Raw genomic sequence first — 21,858 nt, 5'->3', positions numbered from 1 at the left:
GCGTGGTTTAATGGGGTAAACTGTCAAAATTATTTTAAAGGGTTTTCCCTTGTATTCATATTGTACACAAATGAATTACAGCACTGTTTTTTTTTTTTTTTAAAGAGATCCTCCTTGTAGCCCGGAGTGAAATATTGGGGTAGTGTGACAATGCAATGTAAATGGCACTGAATGTCAACATGATGGCTTTGATTATTTATTAAAATATTTATAAATCATTTATCATAAACAATAAGCACCGCACAAATAATTTCCCATCACTTTGAATGAAGCTGCAGTGGTAGGGAAGAATGGAAGCAAGCCTCATAACACACAGGCGTGGACACAATCTAGTCCTCCTACATACAAGTACTGTACTGTAAGTGTTTTGACACATGGATATCTAAAACACACATACACACACTAAAAACGTGGAGGCAGCTCCAGATTATGTTATGACAGACAGGTGCTGATACAGCTTTAATCTTATGCAAATCTTCCAACAGTTTAGCAAGTATTCACACATCATTTCTTCAAGTCAGAATCAAACATTTTAACGACTGTCATTGCTACTTGATTTGTAGATGAAAAGTGTTCATAGTAGCACCAAAGCTGATTGAAGAAAAAAAACAGGATAAAACGTATCTCTCCAACACAACACACGTCCGAAGAAACAGAAAGCACAGATGTGCATGGGAATGAACTGCAGTACACGTGAGCTAACATATTTCCTATTCGATTCTGTGCAATATTAGCATATCAGAGGAGGGTGTGCTTGATGGAACATTCAGACAGATAAATCTATTTTGAGAACAGGCAGACACGACATTGTCTCATCAGACATCAGAACAAAAAAGTTCCACGTTAGAGCAAAAGGAGAATTAACTTGATCTACAAAGCTTACAATCAACAAAGTTAAATTTTTCTTGTTTTTAAATATGAAATACAAGCTTAAGTCTAAAAGGCATGGCCTTGTGCTTTGTGTTCCATTCACAGGTAATGGTTTTGTTACTCAATAACACAAAACTTGTAATGATGCACTTGCAGGTTAAATCTCGATCACTAAATGTGGTTCAACATCTTGTCATTGCCACATCTGAAGATTAGTATTTTTTTTTATGTAATGCTGAGACAAAAACACAAACAAAATTTAAAAGATAGTGTAGTTCACATATTGCCACTACAAAAGAACATAAATATCCATACAGTCAATTACATCAACAAAAAAAAAACATCAAAAGAAAATATACAATAACCTCCATTAATGGATGTAAAGTAACACAAACAAGGTGTATCGAATTGAACAAAAATCGTGTTTGTTCGGAGTCCTGATCTTGTCAGCCTGTGCCTGCAAAGACCTTGAGGCCTGAGTGTAATATTCTTCACTTCTGAAAAGACTATATTCATACACCCAAGCAGGTAGAGAACATTTAAATACATTTAAAACAAAAATTTGAAGATGAAATACATAGATATCGTAACAGGTATACCCTTAAATGCCACCTGGTAAAAGAGTTAGTGAGGTTTATTCAGTCCATCCTCTGAAGAAGTAAAAGGCCTTGGATCTTTCAGACTGTCATGCATGTCCGAGTTATAAGATTTTGTTTTAATCAATACATAAATAGCTTCTTTTTCTTTTTAACATTTAAGATGTGCACTCGTCTATGCCCTCACAAAACCACGCGTTACATGATAAAATAGAAACATTATACCAGCACAGACACAGTGACCTGAATGATTTTTGGCACACCAGATATCTCCTACCTAGATCTACTGTTGTAGACTTCAACTCAGTTTAAAACAGGCTACTTTACCACCTGGATATCTGGCTTCTGGCCATAGTAAGCAACAGCCTATAACAGCTGAAAAAGGCTTAGTGCAAAAAGTAAAATGCTGCAATGCATGCATGCAATGGAACCTGCAGTTATGCCTGCACAAATATAAAACATCTCTCTGCCATTACATGTCTGACATCAGAGGAATAATGCTCAATAATATGGAGTCCTGGAAACTAATCACACAAACCCAAAAGCATTCTCAGCTATCAGTCTATAAATAATACAGGTTTTTAAATATTCTATAATTGTACAAAAATAGCTTAACAGCTTTATTTAACGGAAAATTTGGGATTTGTGTCAATAAGAATCAAAGTACTGTGTGAGTGTATAATCGGGAGTGGAAATGCAAGTTTCACACTCAGTCAAGTAACCCAATGTTCTGGCTGCTCTACAAAGGCCACAGGAACTTAGGAAACCCCAAGTCTGGATCACTATTCTACATAATCTTAAAGCTTTCCCTTCCACAGATACAAGACAGAACCAACAGAGTAACAGAGGTATACTTCTGCAGTGAAAGACTGCGACTAAGTGAGAGCGGTTCTCTCTGGTAAGGAAAGCCCCCGCATTAAAGTTCTCCAGGTTTCTGGTTGCAGCCACTGCACACACGTACGGGGTGGTCCCAGCCGCGAGATGGGACCGGTCGACGTTCTGGGGAGCAATCGTCACACACTCCTTGGCCACAGGCGCGGCAGTGGTGCTTGGACAGCTTGGCAGTGAACTCGCGTTGGCAGTTGTGGCATGACAGGATGTCCTGATCAGGCACCCAGTAGGCAGGACGGGCTGCATCTTTCACAAGGCCTTAAGGGGCGATGAAACATAAATATGCTCATTGACACCACGTTAGTATGACAGTATAGCCAGGAGTTGCTTAACTTTACGTAGCAATAAGACTGAAAACATGGTAGAAAGGGCATCCAGGCTCTGTCTGAGACTGAAAAAATTACAACTATTATGACCTCAGACAACTCACTTATTATTGTGAAGGATCTTTAAAGCTGCAGTCTGCAGGATTTGTTGTTGTCATACGTAAAGTCGTCATTTTTGGCATTTTAAGAGTTTACATGATCTATCAGAACGCTTGAAGTTGAAAACGGTGACCTCTGTAGTCGCAAAATGCAAGAAATGCTTATTTTTTTTAACCGAAAAATAAAAAGTTATTCAACTTCCTGTCCCGCCCCTTCAAAACACATGAGAACTCGTGCACGTCTACGTGCACGCCAGATGCACGTACACGACTCCTCATTCATCAACTCACCTGTCATTTGCGATCATGGAAGACACAGTAAGTAGACTAGCCCGTAATGAAGTTCAATAGTCTAGATAAATAAGCGTGGGGACGAGCCTACCTTGTATTGCGCGTGCACAATCGGTGATTGACAGGCAGCAGAGCCCAGCTCGTAACCTGATTGGTTACCTTTTACCGGTCCGGTCTGCAATTTTGTAAACAAACCTCCTTGCTTTGGAGGGACCTAGCGGGACATATAGGGGACCTAGAGAACTCATTTTTTTTTGTATTGGGGTATTTAATGTAATACTTTCAGAATCCCCGGACAGTTCCAGGCATTATGCTTGAAAAAGAGTTGCAGACTGCAGCTTTAACTAAATCATACTAAAACTTTAGAGCAAATTTCAAGTTTTATGGGGGTTATGTTGCAGACATTTTCTTGGCTGGGAGCAATGTTTTCCTTGAGTTTCACTGCTCATTTGACACAGTTCCAAGCCAAAACAGCCCAGCACATAACACCCCATAAAACATACATTTCCAAGCTCTTCACTCAATTCACATGCACAGAACAAACACACATTGAGCCTCCTCCATATTTGTAACCTCCTCTGTTAATTAAATACTGTTCTCTGGTATTTTAGCTAAGATCATTTGCACCCACTTGAGCTTTGCCTATACTTATTTTTTTCTCACCAATGTCTGAAGTGCACCATCACTCCAAGTAAAATTAAGTCTTTAGCTCTCTTGGTTCTGGTTACCAAGGAAACATAGAAACAAGATTTGGATGTGTAGGCTAAATAAGTGGGCTAATTTTGTTTTGATATTTTTGGGTTGGTCAAAGATACACTGACAGTTTCAGCAGGATATCAGGTTATCAAAAACAAATTTATCTAAGTCCTTCAGCTGTAAATATAGGTCAGACGCAGGCTTATGTAGTCACCTAATGTTCAGAGGATAAATATTGAGTCTATGCTAATATTAAACAGTTTTCCAGTTCTTGTAAAGACATCAGGCTGTTTCTGGGTCTTAATTGGTCTGAGTACTGTAGCCTCTCTCTTGCCAATCTGTTACAGTAAAGACTGCACTGGAGTTTTGACATTAGTTAGAGGATGTAAAACTGATTAATCCAGAGTAGTGAACAAGTTGGAGTGATCAGAAAATGCTTTTTTACATGGAAGCATCTAATTCAAAGTAAGATCTTAATTGGGTAATGTTGGAATATTGCAGTCCATGTATACAAAGCCACCATTTGCACTTCCAGTCTCTGTAACGTTCTTTATTGTTTTTCATGCCTGTTGTCGTGGTGAACTCTGTTGTGGATGTCCCATTTACAGTTCAGTCTAATTTTTGACCAATTAGCATTTGACTCAGACATAGTCCCAGACGCACTTTTGGAGGACTTGAGAGAATGCGAGCCCTGTCACTACCTGAAGCGATGTGCTGCCCGATGTGAGTGGCACATGCTCAGAATGTGAGTTGAACTGAATGGGGCTGTCGTTACCTAAAATACATTAAGTAAGCAGCACTCACTCTTGTGGCATTGAAAACATCCTTTTTGAGAGTGAACAGTGTTCTGCAGAGCAGTGCCTTTAAGAGTCAGTCTAGTTTGTGCAGTTTCCCTGCACGGCTCAACAAAAACAAAGTATGACAAGCGGATGTAGTGATGTGTAGACCTGACATTGTATGATCAAAGTTTAATATGACTGAGTGAAATACCAGTGTGGAAAACACTCCGGCTCTGAGCCTATTGACTTAATTAGCTATACCAGAGCTCAGGGTTATCTTATATTAAGTTATCTGTAATTTTCTATATAACTAACAAATGACTCTGTTACAGCAAACATGTAGAGATCAAAGGACACCTTCAGACTTTGTGATGATTTCTGTCGCAGATTACAATTTTTATAAAGATATCACAGGATGTACTGAACATGACTTCTCAAAGCGAAGTCGTTTCATTCAAACCTGCAAAAAGGACTGCTGGGTCTCAAATACGCTCTGTTAAACTTGATTGAATAAAGTAAGCTATGCACTAAAATATGTTTGTTTGTTTGTTTCAATCAGTGGCGGCTCCTCCATAGGGGCAATTTGTGCGACGCACTACCAAACACGGAGTTTTTTTTTTTTTTAATCTAGTTGCTAAGGTGGGACTGATCTGCTGTAGGCAAACTGGTTGTATATGTCATTGTCCAATCAGATTAAGGTCGCGCCTGGTGTTGCTACGCCCATTTTGTGCGATTTCTGTCAGGGTCGAATTTGCACCAGGAAGCTCCCATTGACATGAATGGGACCTCGGTTTTTTTCAAAAATCCTGCTCCCAATGCATTTTCTATGAGGGTTTATGTGCTCGCACAAACGACGCACAACGTGCTTTCGTCATATGTCTGTTGCGCGGGACCATGAACATTCTACTTGTTGTTGTAACATTGTGGTTTTCAATAAAGAAAAAAAAAAAAAAAAACATTCTATGAAGAAGATGGCGAGTGTCGAGTGCAACAATACGTTAGTGTTTCTGACAGAAGTACCCTTTAGTCGTCGTACTAATGCGGAGAAGGAAGTTTGGAAGAATTTTGCAGGATTTTCGGGCTCGCCTTGTGAGGCAAAGATGAAACCCAGGGCTCCACCAACCCTGCTATTTTTCCAGGTAGTATTTGATGTAGCTAAATAACTTACCCTTTTGTGCTCAATCATTGACTTGTAATGATTTAAATCTTTTATATAATGTTGACAATGATAGCAGAATGTATAATGACACATTCATTGTTAATGGTGCAGTATTATATTTAAAAAAGAGAGAAATCTCACATAAGTAAGCTGCACTTAACCATGTTTGACAACTGGTTATACTTTTCTAAGTCATATTTTCCAAAACTTCAATAAACACTTGACTTGGATTGATATGTTGTCATTTTAATTACATTCTTTAGAATGAAAATTGAATGAATCTTATCATTAAGAGCTTATGTGTTTACTTATTTCATAGAATCCTGGAACAATATGAGGAAAATAAATAATGGTTAAGGTGTAATATTAACTGATTGGCAAATTATGCAAAAAATAACAAAAAATTATTTAAAATTATTACAATAAATTATGCTACCTAGACAAATATACCTCAGTCCTATGGACTTTTATGGTACTTATGGACATAACGGGGGAAATTGCAGTCACTTTGGTTATTTGGAAGACCAAATAACCCCTCGACTCTGCGTTGTGTTTATTTAAGGAAGACAAGGAGTTTCTGGACGATTGGACATTTTATTTCCTGTGTGGGAACATAACAGGTTTGCATCAGTGCAATCGGTTCAGCTTCGCACAGCACACTCTGATGCAGCTTTCACAGACTGAAAATTGCACTACCTAAAAAAAATGTCAGGAGCCGCCACTGGTTTCAATCAAGTTTAAATATGAGTATCATGATGTAATGAAACAGATAGATGAAAATGTGTCTCGTCAGGCGGCTGCGGTAACCATGTTTCAGTTCCCCATAGCACTCCAAAGCACTACGTACCATATAAGGAGGATAATTCAGAGTAGCTTATTTAAAAAAAAGTGACAAATGAACGAGAGCTACTTTGACTCAATTGGTATGAACTGAACTTTAAACTAGTTCTTGTGAAGTGTGTGAACCTGTACAACATTATACCCTGCTTTTTGCAATTCTATGAACCATGCTAACAATACAATTACAACTGAAAAGAAGACCTGCACATGCAGATATGTTTCTTCTTCCAGTTTTCTATATCTGTTACACTGGCCTGTCTCTGTAGTTTCTGTGTTGGTTTATTCCCAATAATTATCCACACTCAATGGAGACTAAGGGTGGGCGAAAAAAATCGATTCATGTACATATCGCGATTTTTAATGCGATGATTTTAAAAATCAATTTTTCTCCCCTGAATCGATTATATTACGTCATATCCGTGTCCAGAAAAATTTCATCAATTCATTACATTACTTCATTAATTACTTTATGTGATTTATTCATGTGAATCTTTGTTTTTTCAATAAGACACTCATTTGATAGCTCAGTTATTTTTTTGATTGATGGGATTTGCTAAATTTACAGTGAGTTAACAGACATCTGTGAGTTTTTGGTACATCATTAAAAGCTCAAACTAGTCAAACTCAGCCTAACCTTTTGCTTTTTACTATAAATAAGTAAGATATGACCACCAGAGGACATTGTACAATGTACCATGACATTAACTGGGCAATGTATGCCTGCTACGTAAAAAAATTACTGTTAGGATTTGGCCATGCTCACCCAGTGGGATGTCAATAGCAGTGACCATGACTCCTAAGGTGTTGGTAACTGCTTCTCCAACCTTCCTGGCAAGAGTTCCACCTTCTTCCTCTTCAAGCTGCGCCTCAAGTAGCTCTGCATGAGGAGAAAAACCTTGCTTAAGCTATGCTAAAAATAAATGTTCTATGAAAGAATAAAACAGGAAGAGGAATAATGTGAAATTACTGAAAGTGTGTACCTGCATAAGAAGCTCTCTGCTCATAGCAGACGTCACAGACTCTGACAGGGGCGAGACCCCAGCCCCTCTCAGGGACGGGTGCAGCTTTGGAGGAGCAGCCATCACAGAAGCCCTCCCCGCAGGCACGGCAGTGATGCTTGGTGTCATTATCCTGGAAGACTATGTGACACTTGTGGCACACCTTGTACGAGAGAAAAACAACAGCACATGCTTTTATTGAGCAAGAGGAAAGGGGAGGAGGATGCAACCCGAGTCTTTCCATGTTTTATCTTGTGACCTGCACATATAGATTGTGTAATAGGAACATAGCCCGACAGACAGTAAACATCCCTCTGGACATGAAATTGTTGACTTGACTGTTGGTAGTGGGTGGGGCTTTGTGTGTCACTCACCAAGACGAGGGAGTTGGGTTTCCAGTATGCTGGTGCGATCTGATCTGTCAGCCAAGAGGTGACGGCCTTGGCAGGTTTGACACTGAGCTCTGACACAGATTGGGCCACTAAGTTGACTCCATCCAAAAGCCGCTGTGCAGCATTGCTGTTGTCCTTTAAAAAGCCCTCAGACTGTAAAACAGCATAAATAATTAAAAGTTTAAATAACACAATAGTTAAATGTCAGTATCATAACTGGCATTTGAAATAGAAATCTAAAAAAAAAAAACATTAAACCGTTCTCATTACCCCTGGCCAAACATGCTGGATTTCAGTGCGAACAACTGTATCCACAGGGTCCTGGTTACCATACCAATACTGACGGCTCCGATAGATCACTCCGCAGTTGGGACATTCAATAACATACCTAAACATACATTCAAAACAAATAAAGTGCAAGTTAAGAGTTGACTAAAAAATTAAGTCTGGAGCAGCTGTGGCAAATTAGGCTGTGTAAAGTGAACATAAACCTACAGCACTCCTTATAAAAGGTAACCCTGCAGGTCGTTCCCCTGCTACTCACCCTGACCAGGCATATTTGGCGAGACCCAGCCATGGAGAGTCTGAGGAGGCAGAGGTCTTGGGAACAACTATAACTTCCTTTCCACCTTCATAGCAAGCCTGAGACAATGGACCACAAAATAATTTCAACTTGAGCATCATCATTAATGGACCAACAATACCGCGTTGCGGTAAACAACAGAGAGCATGGAAGATAAAGTTGGGCGAACGTGCTTACCTTACAGGTGTAAATGCGATTATCATGGTGAGCAGAGTAACGGCAGCGATGCTTTGCCCCGTGGCACACACCTTCTCCTAAGTGGTTCATGCTGTTCTTGCAGCCAGATCTGTGATAAATGCAGTGAGTCAGATTGTTAATCGCCAACAACAAACTGAAAGATACATGAAAATAGAAATTTTCTTTTTCAAAAACAAATCATGGCATACTGACCCACAACTGAGGCACAGGCTGGAGCAGGTGAAGTACTCATCAGGAAAGAAGCAGCCGTGCCCTACAAGCTCACCTACGATTTCTCCATTGAATCGCTCACTCAATGCCTGGAATGACATTAAGGACCAACAGACACTTCAAATATTCACTGTAGCAACAAATACAATGTATCTTAAGATAAACCGGCACAAACTACGCATCAACTACGTTGAGTGCCACTGGCTCAGAGGAGCGTTGTCTTCTGAACAACTTTGCTTATTGAAAGGTCGGCTGACTTTTGAGCAGTAAAAACTTGTACCTGAAGGGCTTTGAAGATGACCACAGGGGTCCGTGGGGAGCGGGTAGCGTTGTTATCCAGGAGCTGCTCAAGTTTACTCTGCAGGCCACGGAAGTCGGTGGGGGGAGTGAGAGTCTGCGTGCCCCAATACTGGACAGAGCTGAAGGCTTCTGGGTAACGGGAGAGCTTCATAAAGCGCTCCAACAGCAGCCGATCTACTGACTCAGATGATTTCTCTACAGCAGGAAAAAGATGGAGCCGTTACCCTTGACTGCAATCATGATAGAATGTAGACAAACTATTTATCTTTGCCTACACAAATCCTAAAATATCTAAAATACTCACCCCCTGTGTTTCAAGGAGTGAGGTTTGCCTTCTCTTGTAGTTTGCTGTATGCATTGTGATGTGGGGGAAATACAGCTTATCTTCCAGTGATTTACAGTACATGTCAAGAAGCTTAAGAGGATAATATAAATATAATATAATTTTAATATATAAAATATTAAGACCAAAAATCTGAATACTTCTTTGGTGTGCTTTTTTATTTTCCTTGAGTGTGCTGCATAGTTTTTTTGTACAAAGTAGGATTATTAACATTTACATAAATATCATATAGGTTTAAATAAGAGACAATTAGCAAAAACAGTAGTAAATTGCATGAATTTTATGCCTTAATTGTTTCTTCATGTTTCAGCTTACTCACAACAAATTACACGATGTCTACTCGACACTCCTAAACCACTGTATTTTCAATGCTTTTCTTCTTCCCCCAAAAACAATAATTAAGCGTCCATTAGCCTCTGTGAGAAAAATAACTTAAGCGACCCACCTAAGGATGGTAATGCACCGCAGTGTTCATCAGGGCTTCTTTATGTAGACAAATATGACAACAGACTTCTTAAAGTGAACTGTATTTACACGATCCGATGATACCATAAATCTGACAACAGCAAGAGCAAGCACTGCAAGTCTGTGCAGGTTGATTTTCATACCACAGGACAAGGAGTTCAAAACCTCACTGCAGCTCATCAGATGTTCCAGAAAATACCTTAAATCATGATGGTAAAATTATTTGAAATTTATTCGATGGCATTGTAGAATGTCAGCTTGAAAAACTGGGTGAAAATCTGGTTTGACTACAACTACCCATATCCCAGAAAAGGTAGTGTTTACACATGTCTCAAAAAGCTGGAATGTCAATTGCTACTGTATCTCTACTCTAGACTAATGTTCACCGTAGCTGTGACATGTGCATCGTTTAACCCTTAGTTCACTTAAAAAGGTTTGCCCCTCTTCCTTTGCGGTGCCGCAGAACCATATTATTGTTATTGCGTTTAAAATGTATGTAAAGATGAAGAATGAAGTTGCATTAAAAGATCTCACTTATTTATTATATTTGTGACCCTCTTTGTGTTAATAGCTGGATGTTTTACCTGAACCCAACAGCTTAGTGTGAACGGTTTCATGGAAGATGACCACTGCAGGACCCAGGGTGGATAGCGGGACATCAAGGCCACAGCGGGCTGTAGCGGCCTTCAGTTCCTTTGTGAAATGTTTCAAATAAGCATCCGAGGCATCCCCGAGGAACTTAAAAAGATCGTCATGGAGACGGTCAGCATGGGTGCGGTAAATGATGAGGTCGGAGATGGCCAACACCTTGAGTAAGAGACGGGTTCTCTGGCCCTGTTTGGAACTGTTCCCAAGCAGGCCCTCTGTATCGATGATCACAACTTTGTGGATGGGGTCGAATGCCGCCCACACCCCCACTGTGCACGACTCCTGTGTGGGAGAAGTTTTGAACACTTCTCTGCCCATGAAGAACGTGTGGTTCAGGGTGTGAGATTTGCCCTCTCCCGTGTTACCGAAGATGGAAACCACTTTGAGCAGCTGCTCAGGGTAACAGCTGAGGCTCTTCATGAATGATGCTTCATCTTTGATCTTGAGAGGAACAAAAAAGGAGTTTATCTGATAATGACTTCAGATACAAATTTAAAACTGACTTTCTTTTATTTTGATTGTGACTTTCTCAATGATACGCGCCACAAGCAGAACTCACCTGCATTTCTTCATTCTCGTCGACCAAGAGAAAGCTGGAAACCTTCTCCAGGAGTTTTGATCTCTGAGATATAGTCTCATCGGCTATTTGAACAGCAGCCTTGACAGATGTCTGGACAGAGTTGACCTCTGCAGGTTTGGGTGGTGGAGGATAAGGAGTGAGCTGGTGTTTCTTCTTGCTGCTCCCACTGTGGGTGCGTTTCTGACAGTCTTGGCACAAGTTAACTTTGCAGTTCTGGCAGCGAACCACTGATCTGTGACGCTTGCCACTATCCCCATTACCTCCTTTACAGTTATCACAGTAGGGGACGTGCCCAGGACCTATCTGGACACGCTCATGGTTTTTCAGACGCTCCTGACTGTGGAGCTCAAGCTCACAGCGAACACACTGGAGACTTTTGCAGTCATCACACTCAAATGCAGCCTCTTCAGAGCCACCACAGGAATAATTTTCTTGACATATTAGACTAGTGTTGACTCCCTTTTCAGAAGACGAGCCATGTCCACTCATTGTTTCTTACAAGGTGAGCTTGAATACAGACTAACTCTTATTGGACCAGCTTTGACAATATCACCAGTGACAAATCAATACAAAATGCTCAACATGCAGTAATACTGAACTTATATGGCTAAATACTATTAAATAAAATTAAGGCAGCTGCATGGTAATAAGTTGGGTGGTTCTAGTTGTGAAAAAAAAGCATCAAAAGTAATACTTTTTGACAAATGTGTTGTAATTCAAACTTCTATATAACGTCGTTTAGTACAACGAACAGTGAGGCAATGAAGCAGAATCAGAGTCCTTGAGTTACACCTGATATCTTATTTAACACTAGCAGTTAGCTTGTTCGTCTAATAAAGTTGGTAATTACGTGCAGCACCGGCACAAAATAGATCTGAAATGAGTGGAAAAAACTGTTAAGTGATGCAAAAATATGAACAAGCAGACAGTACCAGTCGAGACAATGAGCTCTCTCCCTGAAAGAAATTAATGTGCAAATGTTGATGCTAACAACAAGCTAGCTAGTAAGCTGACCCTCAAAAGCTCGCTGGGAAATTCGGTTTATGATTTGGCATCTAAGTAGAAATACTTAGCTTACAACTAGCTCTTGTCGGCGGACAGTTTGAACTTTTTCCAAAGAAAAGCTGTAAATAGCGAGCCGGCAAGCCCTATCACTTTATAGTCGTCCAAACAAGCAGCTAGCATCCAGTCTGTAACTGAACTGTAATAACATATCAACAAAAACAACAGCTGGTTGATGCCAAAAGCTCGGATATCCGCGGACTCTTTGACGTTAAACCGGGAGGGAAATCCACACAATTCCGTTTTAAAAGTATTAAAAAGTGTTACTGTGTTTGAATCCTTCCGAGCAGTGTCATTGTTTTGTTCTTCAGCCCCCTCCCTGACAAATTTCTCTAGCTACGTTATGTTGTTGCCAGGTCAGATCAGCTGATCAGATTATTTTCAGTCACACGGACAGAGGAGAGAAGAGAGCGGCTGCATGATGGGAAACGTAGTTCTACAAAACTGACTGATCTCTAATATGTGCAGCTCCCAACATTTTGCATGTTTAGAAAAACTGTTCAACCCTTTCAGTCGCAATCTAATCCACGTAATATTATCACATAGTCTATGAACTATATACCAAACTTCTGAAAATACATCGTGTCACATTCCCAATGATAATTTCTGTTTTTAAAAAATCCATATTTCACTGTTTTTTTAGGGTTTCTTGTTTTTTTGGTGTTTTGTATGCAAAAGGTGCTGAAATTAAAATTCTCACACCCAGAACCAATTCAACCAAATGACCAAAAGAATATTTTCATTTATTAAGTACTTTTTCATACTTACCTGTGGCATACGAACAAACAATAATTAATAAATAAATTTAAGACAAGTCATTGTAATCTAATAGTTATCATAGTATATGTGGGTGTTGTGAAAAGTTCAGAATATCTTAACATTTAATTAAAACCCTTCCTTTTTGCAATTAAAGATTCATCACTGGTCATCATTTTAACAAAGAAAATGCTGGTGGGGGGGTTAAAGTAAATGCTGGACACATACCCCATCATAAGCTTTCAAACAAAGGATAGATTTAAATGGCCTTTGTCTTGTAAAATAACACTTCAAAGTAACAGCAGGTGACCATTTGTCCTGAATGGTGCTTTGTGTTTTCCCTCCGTTTCTTCACTGACAGTAACTTCTTACAGAAGAATTTTCAGGTTGAATGTTTCCAGATTTGATAGTTAAAGCAAAACACAATAAATGGCAATGAATATGTGATACACTGCGGTGCATTTATTATGAAACTTACAACACACACATACAAATATAAACACCAAAGAAAAGTTAGTAAGCCAAGAAAAGTATAAGGAGAAGAATATTTAGCTCAGTGAATGGCATTTTGTGCAAAATTTATATTCTGCAGAGAGACACTTTGGTGAGAATGCACAGGTTTGTGGTAAAATCTAAAACAGTTTAATCACCCGACCCTTCAGAGTTCATATCAGATGAATCTGAAGATTTTTCTCCATCGACAATCCCAAAAAGACTTTAAATGTTTGAGCAGGCTGAGCTTTCTGGATTTACAGCCCCTGTGCTGGTGCTTAATGGCAGCCAATACAGCACAGTCAAAGACATCTTTGAGGTTGTGCTGTGTCAGAGCTGAACACTCCAAATACTCATGAGCTCTGATCCTGTGAGCCAGCCTTCTGGCCTGACTAAAGCTCACCGGTCTGGTGCTCTGCTGGTCCAGATCAATGAGGATGTCCACACTGTGACGAAGGTCTGACTGAGTTCCCACCAGAAGTATGGGAGAGGTCGGATTGGCGGCACGGATCTGTGGGATCCATTTGGAGGTGATGTTGGTGAAAGAGCAAGGGTTAACTAGGCTGAAGCAGAGGATGAAGACGTCCACATGGGCATAGCACAGGGAGCGAAGATGGCCAAACTCCTCCTTACAGATAAAATAAAAAAGAGTTAGGGAGCAAAACTCACAAGTATAATAAAAAAAAAAAAGAGTAAAGACCTGAAAGTGGTGTGTGGTCTTTACCTGCCCAGCAGTATCTATCAGTTTAATACGAGTGGGAACTCCATTCACATGAACCAAACCTGGAAGTTTCATAATTTGATCAAAATCAGCATCAGTGTTATTATTGAGTCAAACAATTAAACCTAAAAAAAAAAAAAGACTTCTCTTACCAGTGAAAACGTCAAATGCTGTTTGTCTGTACTCGCTGTTGTATCCATTGAAGATGTAACTGATAATCAAGGTAGTCTTCCCCACAGCTCCATCACCAACCAGCATGCAGCTCAGCTCTTCTCTCACTCTGTCAGATTTATCAAGTCTCTGACAGACCTGTGCCATCGTCTTTTCTGTTATTACTCCATCATCGAGCTGTGCAGCGCTACTGTAAAGGATGTCCTCTAAGCCAGGGTCTCGTTGGTGGCAATAAAGGGAGAGGGCCACCTCGATTTGAAAGAACAAAGGCGCCCAATCAGATGGGCGACCTCCTTTCAGCACTTTCCAGTTTCCGTTTGATGCGTACTTTATAATCACTCTCCCTGAGACCCATTTGGTGTCTCAATGTCAGTTAACGTGACCTCAAAAGGATACAGTGGAACAACAGAATATATTCAAACTCTTTGTCAGTCTTGACAAAAAAAAAAACAAAAAAAAAACCCAAACGTTAAAATTGACTAATAATAAGCGAGACAGTTTGGTAAACATAACGAAAATCAACGGTAAATATTTTTCTTTATTCTTTCTTTTTTTAGTTATTAGTTTTACATCAGATTCCATAAGACTATAGGCTTAAGACAAAGTGAATTTAAAAAGAAAGAAAAGAAATTCGCTGTCTCGAACGACAATAAATTAATCAACAACTAGCTGTAATACCACCTCAAGTCAGTAGATGGGAGTGTTGCCCCTGGATCGTCCATCTTGAGCTTCATCGACACGAGTCAAATTTCTTCTGAATCGTTTTGTATTCTCAAGCTGTTTTTTTAGGGGTGAAACAGACTAGTATTTAGAGTTTGTCACACGCAGGAATAGTTCTTGGTGTCCAGAACGTATGTTGTTTTTTGTTTTTTTAAGAAACAGAGATGCTTTCACGAGAAAAACTGAAAGATAAATATAGAATAAGAGACTACAATTCTAGACTATATGCCGCGACAATTACTTGATCATGGGTAAACATTAATTTGTTCATGTTAATATCACCCAGGGATTCAAACTTTAAAATGGTAAATAAATTTATACACATTTATACCCTCTTGTCAGTTTATCAGTCAGTCCTTGTGAAAACTATGATAATCTAATACAACAGGCCTGCAAACATTCTTTTTCAGTTTATGCAGAAACATTCACAGAGAGGTCGCTGCACTTTAATTTCTGAAGATTTTATTTGTGGTCCTGTTACATTGGGTTTGATCAATTCAGTTGTCAATGTCAAAATAACAGAAACATGTTGTGGTACAATGCCATGCAATTCATCACCACCACAAACTGCAGATTCCAAAAAGCGCACAGAAGGCAATTTGAATGGCAAAGGGCACAGCTGGATTAGCATTGTTAGACTGTCATCAGCTGCAGTTTATAGCAGCAGCATCATGTGTTGCGGTTCATCCTGTCTTTTTACAGGGTGACTGAGTTCACAAACACACACAACGATACGATACCGATACATACCGAGAGTATAATCCTTGCAATCCCTCTGCAAACACGCTTGACTGCACTTCATCCCTGCGACTGCAAAAGCTGCTACAATTAATGATAAAAATAATCAGATTCTCTGGAAAAGAATAGTTTTTAAACTTTTTCATAACTACTGCAACACTCTGTGCACAAAAGTGCTGGCTAGACTTTAATTTCACAAATGAATTCTCAGGCCAGACACACAACTAACTCAGCATACTATCACCACCTCAGGATAGATCATAGTACTTTACTGGCATGTTTGTAACCCTCCTGTTCTAAACCAACACATAAGTACTCTATAGGGCCTAAAAGTCTTGCAACATGTTAAAGTCTGAGAATATGGTAGCCTATTTAGTGTAGAAAAATTACTATTATTCTCATTATGTAATTTTATTTGATTATTACGTCACACAGTGTATAAGAATGATTTTACTACTGTATATAATTAATTTGCATTTGTATAATGATTCATTAGCAGATTAATTTGTCTATGAATAAAATAAAGGCTAAAAATAGTGAGAATCAACTCAGAACCTCATAATTAATCAATATATATATTCCATATCTATTTGATAAAAAGAAAAGAATAAGAGCAAATCCTTAAATCTGTGAAGTTGTAAACATGTTGTTTACAGCGATTGACAAAATGGTTACTAATTAATTCTACGTCCATCAGTCAATTGAATAAGGCAGCAGATGTTTCAGATGTGCTTGTATAAGCTGTTGGGCTGTGGAGTAGAAATACAACGTGCCATTAAAAGAGCAAACAAAAGGAAAGTGTCTTAAGATTTTAGCTACCTGATCTCATTCTGACAACTTGTGTCATTATAATACGGCTGCAAATTTATATCACGTATTTCTTTTTGTGTTTGAAGACAGAAACTCAAAATGTCAAGCAAACAATGAAGTTAAGATCTTCAGATAAATGGAGGCTTGAACAAAATTGTCAAACTTCACTTCTTACTGGCGCTTGCATGGAAAAACCTTTAATATGAATATCTCGTCTCGTAGAATTGACTTAAGAATAGCTCTTTGTTTTTTTTAAATAAAAAATTCACAGTTTTTACAACACAAAATCACATCTGTTCTGCAGAACAAAATGACAAGCTTTGTAAGATGTAAGCCGGGAAATGTTTGGGGGTGAAAAATGCAACTTTAAGCAAAGTGTTGCTGCTTATCTGTGTGAGCCTGCAGGAAACTCTGGGAGCATTGTGTTGTAAGGTCTCTGCTTCCTGTTTGCCGTTGTTTCTCATTCACTTGTTCTCTTCTCCCTTGCACTCCCCCCTTTTCCCACCACCTGTGGTGTGAGTGATAGAGTTTATTCCCAATTGTAGGACAACATCTGGTCGTCACCCCCCCCCCCCCCCCCCCCCCGGCACACATCATGTTTCCAACTCACTCCCTTGCTACACCTTTGACAGCTATGAGTCACAATGCTGTTCCTTAGCCCAAGGTAAATGTCAAACACAGGAAACGATCTTTAAATATCTCTGCGCTCACAGATTCTTTTCCTGTATCATCTTCTTTTATCACAGATCAATCTCAGGGCGACTCACTGCTTATTCAAACACAAGCACCTTGCAAACAAACCAAACATCTTTGTATGAGTTGCAGACACCTTTAGTCGAGCAGTAGATGTCAGCATTGTGCTGATGACAGTTGGTCAGACTCCACAGACGCATCTGTTTCTGTAAACATGTTTTGCGTCGACATTCTCACACTCTGTGCATGACTAGACATGCTGCAATGAATCCTGACATAGATTTATTGAGGTAATCTGCTTAGTAAGTATTTCTGAGTATGTGCGGCTTAGGAGCCCAGGGCACACCTAATTCCATTCATTCTCATTATGGAATGATAAATTTGATAACTGTTTTACTTTTGTGAGCCTATTCAAAGATGTTATGTTCTGTAAAGTAAACTCAAACACCTCTCAGTCTCTTGAAATCTTTAGTATGGTATTTATTTACATACAGTAAAGGTACAAAAGGTTATTCCTATATGTAATGACTCTATGCAATCATTATTTGTTTTAGAAATAATATAGTTTCCCTTGGGGTATTGATAAAGTATTTAATTAAATCAAATTAAATTAAATTTTACGTAGCAGCAGCCCAAAGTTCCAGATGCATCTTAAATCTCACAACAATAGAGAAATCTGTCAGATAGGTGTTAAAAGATTATACTCCTCCCTAAGCTAGAGATCAACAGAGTCCACTGTAGGTCAGTATGATAAACAAACCATTTTCATTGCATTTCAAGCATCATATCTGCTTGATAGATATATTGCACTGGCTCTTAAGTGATGATGATTCGAGGAGGGGGTTGTGAATGTAAACATAATGTACATGTTTGCTCTTTTGCCTTTAGTACCATAAGTATTTAGCATCTCTATTTGCACCCTGACAGCCCAACCTGATTTCTTGAGTTTGACTAAATGCACAGACTGTCATGGATCACCTGCCCTGTCGTCATTATTTATACAAGAACTTGTAGTTTTGAGGTTTCTTTTTTAGTCTGTTTTAGCTCTAACTTAGAACACGAATACACCCAGCCCAGCCTCACCAGAAAACATGTATTAAATTAGCTTCCTTTGTCCATGTGTCCAAAATCTACTAGTTTTGCAATCCATGGTTTAAAATTGTGTAAAACTAGTCCTTAGAGACTGTTGTTTTTTGTCAGGCTGTGGTCATGGGACATCATGGGAATCACAACCTCTGAAATGTAAAATATCCAACCCTAAGACCTGTTGACTTTTGTAACTGTCCAATCATAATCTTAGCAGATAGCTCAAACTCGCAATCAGTTGTATAAAGACCCATAGATTAGCACCTTCCACCATCCCCTCTTTGATTTGTTTAAGCTTCTGTGGCCAACGGAACACTAGCAAACCAGTGAAAGGGAATGCCATTATTGTAGAAACATGTATGAAGACATATAATGTCTAGATGCAGATTAATTGGCAAGCAAGCTGTATCAGTTTTGGGACTAAAGTAAGGAAAACTCAGTAACTGCCATTTATTTATTGCAAAACTGTAACATTTAGAGCACAGAAACATTGAACAGGCCACTGCCTGTGACACCTAAGACAGAGAAAATGCTTACAGAGAAGTCCAGACTTTATTGAGCCTGTATACAACAGAAATGAGAAGGATTTTGGAATGTATAACAACTGTGTGATTTTCCAATAAAACAAGAACACAAGAGCTATTTATCCCTGCAGAGTTTCCTGAACTGTTTGGCCAGGATTATGCTAGAAGGAAAAGTGGGGATCACATTGTCATAAGGATTCATCCAGTTAGAAATATGAGTGTGTCTACCAAATTCCATAGTAATAAACTTATGTAGTTCTGCTTATATCAGTCTTTTGCAAAGAATTTACACCTCTCTCATCATTTGACCAGGACACAGGCATTAGGCATAGCGCTCCTGCTTTGTAAGAAAGTATACCATGTAGACTAACTCTCAAGCTTATTAGCAGGGGTTACAGCCTCACTCGCGTATCAACCCAAATTCTAACACCATATGGTCACTGCACCAAGCGATTCATGGGAATTTCGACATCCCCCGCCTCTGCACTGAACATTATTGTTCACATTCTTGACTTAAAGCCAGTTACGGCCAGGAAAGCATAAACCATAGCCATGGATACATTAATGCTGTGCTTCAGGATATATTGCCTCACCTTCTTTGTTGGATCAGTGCATTTGCATAATCTGAAGCAATATTTTAACCAGGATTGTATCTTTTAGATCTCCACCAGCTTAGGGTGAATCAGCCTGTCCCAGTTTTAAAGCAAAGCCTAGATGTTGGAGGGCTTTTTGTTGTCCAGCAGGCATGTATGTCAGCATAGTTACTCCTAGTCCATTAAATGCTGGCAAAGATCCAAAAGCATCCACCAAATCCCACTTAACCCACCACACAGCATTAGAGGGGTCTGTTCTCTGTCCGGCGCGGGATATACAGTAGCCCCCATTTAAACCTGTCAAAAAGTATCTTTTAACTAATCTTCTTGGTGACTCTGACCATGGGAACCTGAGTTTGAATTATCAAATGGATACTTAACACATATTTAAAAGCCCTACAATATATTTTCTCAATCTGCATGTTATTACAAGTGTTGAGGTCTTGAATACAATAAATCTGACCAAACTTGAAACGTTTTTGATTATTTTGCGTATTGAATTTCTGTTTGGGTTGTTATTCCCTTTCACTGTCATCAACTCACATCTAATATCAGTTATTCCAGCTATTGCAAATCCAATCCACAGCCCAAAATATAGTAGTTTTACAATAGAGACTGTTTCACTGTGAGAGAGGTTTTGTGAGTTGTATTGTCGGGGCGGATATTGTCACTCAGGCAAGCTAAAAATAAATGAAGCTTTCCAACATGTGTTGATACTGTGAGAGTGTTTAACTTAACTCAAATCACCTTTTTTTAACTCATTAATGCTGTTATTTGCAATTTGATCTGTCTCTGCCTAGCTGACCGAACAAGGCATGAAGAGCCAAAGTTGAATGTGGAGTTACGTGTTCAGCCCAATCAGGGTTGTTTGTGAGGTAAAAGTTCTGCTTGGTACTTGCCGAGAGAAGGCGAGTATCTGGATAAGAGCCGCCTGGAGAGTTTGGATGGGTGGAGTGGCTGGTAAGAAAGCAGGTTTTAAGTGTTTTTCATCCATGCTCTGCATCAATGAAATTTCACTAACATGTAAAAGAAGCCAAATGTGAGAATGTAAATGTTGGGAACATTTCTTCCTGACTTTTGATAATGAGATTACCCAACCTGCTATCTTGTTATGACTCAGGAAAATGTGAAACCATGTGTAATGACAGCAGTTAACCAAGTCCTTGAGGGAGTGTGCACACTGATAGAGCTGCTGCCTCATTCCCTTTTCTGCTGACCTGCTGTTGCTTTCCACTAGCTTGACAGTAATGACAGACATGTCGAAATACACGTGATATTACATGCAACACAAAAACAGTTATCATTAGAGAAAAGTAGGGTGTCTCAACTGCCATTTTCAGCATACTGTAAATAAACCGTTTAGCACCCAGGTGCCACTCTGGAGTATTTGCAGTTGTAACAAAGCATCTCCAGCAAGAAATATCCTAATGTGAAGTGGATGTTTTCTGTGGAGAAAATCCTGACCTAATTTTTAGGATATTCTTTTGAGTTTACCTGTGAAAATGGCTGTAGACTCTGGGTATTTTCACACCTGAAAGTCCTCACCATGGTGCAGCCAAGGTCAATGTTTTTGTTACATTGAATACATTTGCCTGCTGATGGCTTTGGTTTCACTTTTTGCTTCATACAGATTTTGCATGACATACCCACTTCTTTTGTCATCACCTACATGATTTTGGCTACTTTAAACATGTCACTGTATAGAGACAGGTGCACATCTGTGTTTTTATGCTGCCAGGTGGTCTGTCATTGTCTGAATCAATGGAGAAAGATGCATGAACAGCACAATAATGAAGGTTAGCATAAATTTGGCAAACGGATGTCGAAACGAAACCAGTAGCCTACTGTTGCCCCCTTACTGTTACTGGTTGATTGTACTGATTTAAAGTAAAAAGGGATCAGAGCCAGCCTTGGAAACTTTGTTTCGAGAAAGACTGCAAAATTGAGAGGGAGTGAAGTCTCCTCTTTCCAAATGCTACCATGGCTTATTTGTCCTCCTTCCAGTCCCACAGAAAAAAAGAATCGCAGATTCTTTTGAATTATCCAGAAGTCCAAACCATCCCTTAAAATGTTTCCACCGTAAAACTGAATCAAACCATGGTTCGGTTTCATCCGGACTGAGATCACACCTTTTGGTTGGACCAAATTTCAACTGTTCGATTCCTACTATAGTAAGGGGTATGTTGTTTCTCACCTATAATTTTTGTCAAAACTAAACTGATAAATTTG

At 39.3% G+C, this 21,858-nt stretch overlaps 2 protein-coding genes across 2 annotated transcripts; both read right to left on the bottom strand.

Annotated features, from left to right (window-relative positions):
• Positions 1-427: 427 nt before the first annotated feature.
• Positions 428-12,691, bottom strand: LOC142365816 (zinc finger FYVE domain-containing protein 1-like). The gene is made up of 11 exons (XM_075447546.1): positions 11,243-12,691; positions 10,620-11,124; positions 9,208-9,422; positions 8,910-9,016; positions 8,697-8,805; positions 8,481-8,578; positions 8,207-8,324; positions 7,919-8,089; positions 7,527-7,707; positions 7,310-7,423; positions 428-2,615 (listed from the first exon to the last, which is right to left on the bottom strand). The coding sequence occupies exons 1-11, from the start codon at positions 11,750-11,752 to the stop codon at positions 2,383-2,385; spliced, it is 2,361 nt and encodes a 786-aa protein (XP_075303661.1). The 5' UTR covers positions 11,753-12,691; the 3' UTR covers positions 428-2,382.
• A 957-nt stretch (positions 12,692-13,648) lies between these two features.
• Positions 13,649-14,636, bottom strand: LOC142366079 (rho-related GTP-binding protein RhoV-like). The gene is made up of 3 exons (XM_075447872.1): positions 14,447-14,636; positions 14,298-14,356; positions 13,649-14,201 (listed from the first exon to the last, which is right to left on the bottom strand). Exons 1-3 carry the CDS (start codon positions 14,610-14,612, stop codon positions 13,752-13,754), a joined length of 675 nt encoding a protein of 224 aa, XP_075303987.1. The 5' UTR covers positions 14,613-14,636; the 3' UTR covers positions 13,649-13,751.
• Between the last annotated feature and the right edge of the window lie 7,222 nt (positions 14,637-21,858).

The sequence above is a fragment of the Odontesthes bonariensis genome, chromosome 17 (genome assembly GCF_027942865.1).
Source record: "Odontesthes bonariensis isolate fOdoBon6 chromosome 17, fOdoBon6.hap1, whole genome shotgun sequence".
Taxonomy (NCBI): Eukaryota; Metazoa; Chordata; class Actinopteri; order Atheriniformes; family Atherinopsidae; genus Odontesthes; species Odontesthes bonariensis.
The sequence above is the reverse complement of the archived record's forward strand: the minus strand, read 5'-3'. Positions and strand labels throughout refer to the sequence as shown.

Excerpts from the sequence above, each read along its gene's own strand:
- LOC142365816 (XM_075447546.1), bottom strand. The coding sequence starts at position 11,752 with ATGAGTGGACATGGCTCGTCTTCTGAAAAGGGAGTCAACACTAGTCTA. Across the intron at positions 11,125-11,242 it reads ACGAGAATGAAGAAATGCAG|ATCAAAGATGAAGCATCATT; the intron begins GTGAGTTCTGCT and ends GTTCCTCTCAAG. Across the intron at positions 9,017-9,207 it reads TCATCTTCAAAGCCCTTCAG|GCATTGAGTGAGCGATTCAA; the intron begins GTACAAGTTTTT and ends ATGTCATTCCAG.
- LOC142366079 (XM_075447872.1), bottom strand. The coding sequence starts at position 14,612 with ATGGCACAGGTCTGTCAGAGACTTGATAAATCTGACAGAGTGAGAGAA. Across the intron at positions 14,357-14,446 it reads AGCATTTGACGTTTTCACTG|GTTTGGTTCATGTGAATGGA; the intron begins GTAAGAGAAGTC and ends TGAAACTTCCAG. Across the intron at positions 14,202-14,297 it reads TGATAGATACTGCTGGGCAG|GAGGAGTTTGGCCATCTTCG; the intron begins GTAAAGACCACA and ends TTTATCTGTAAG.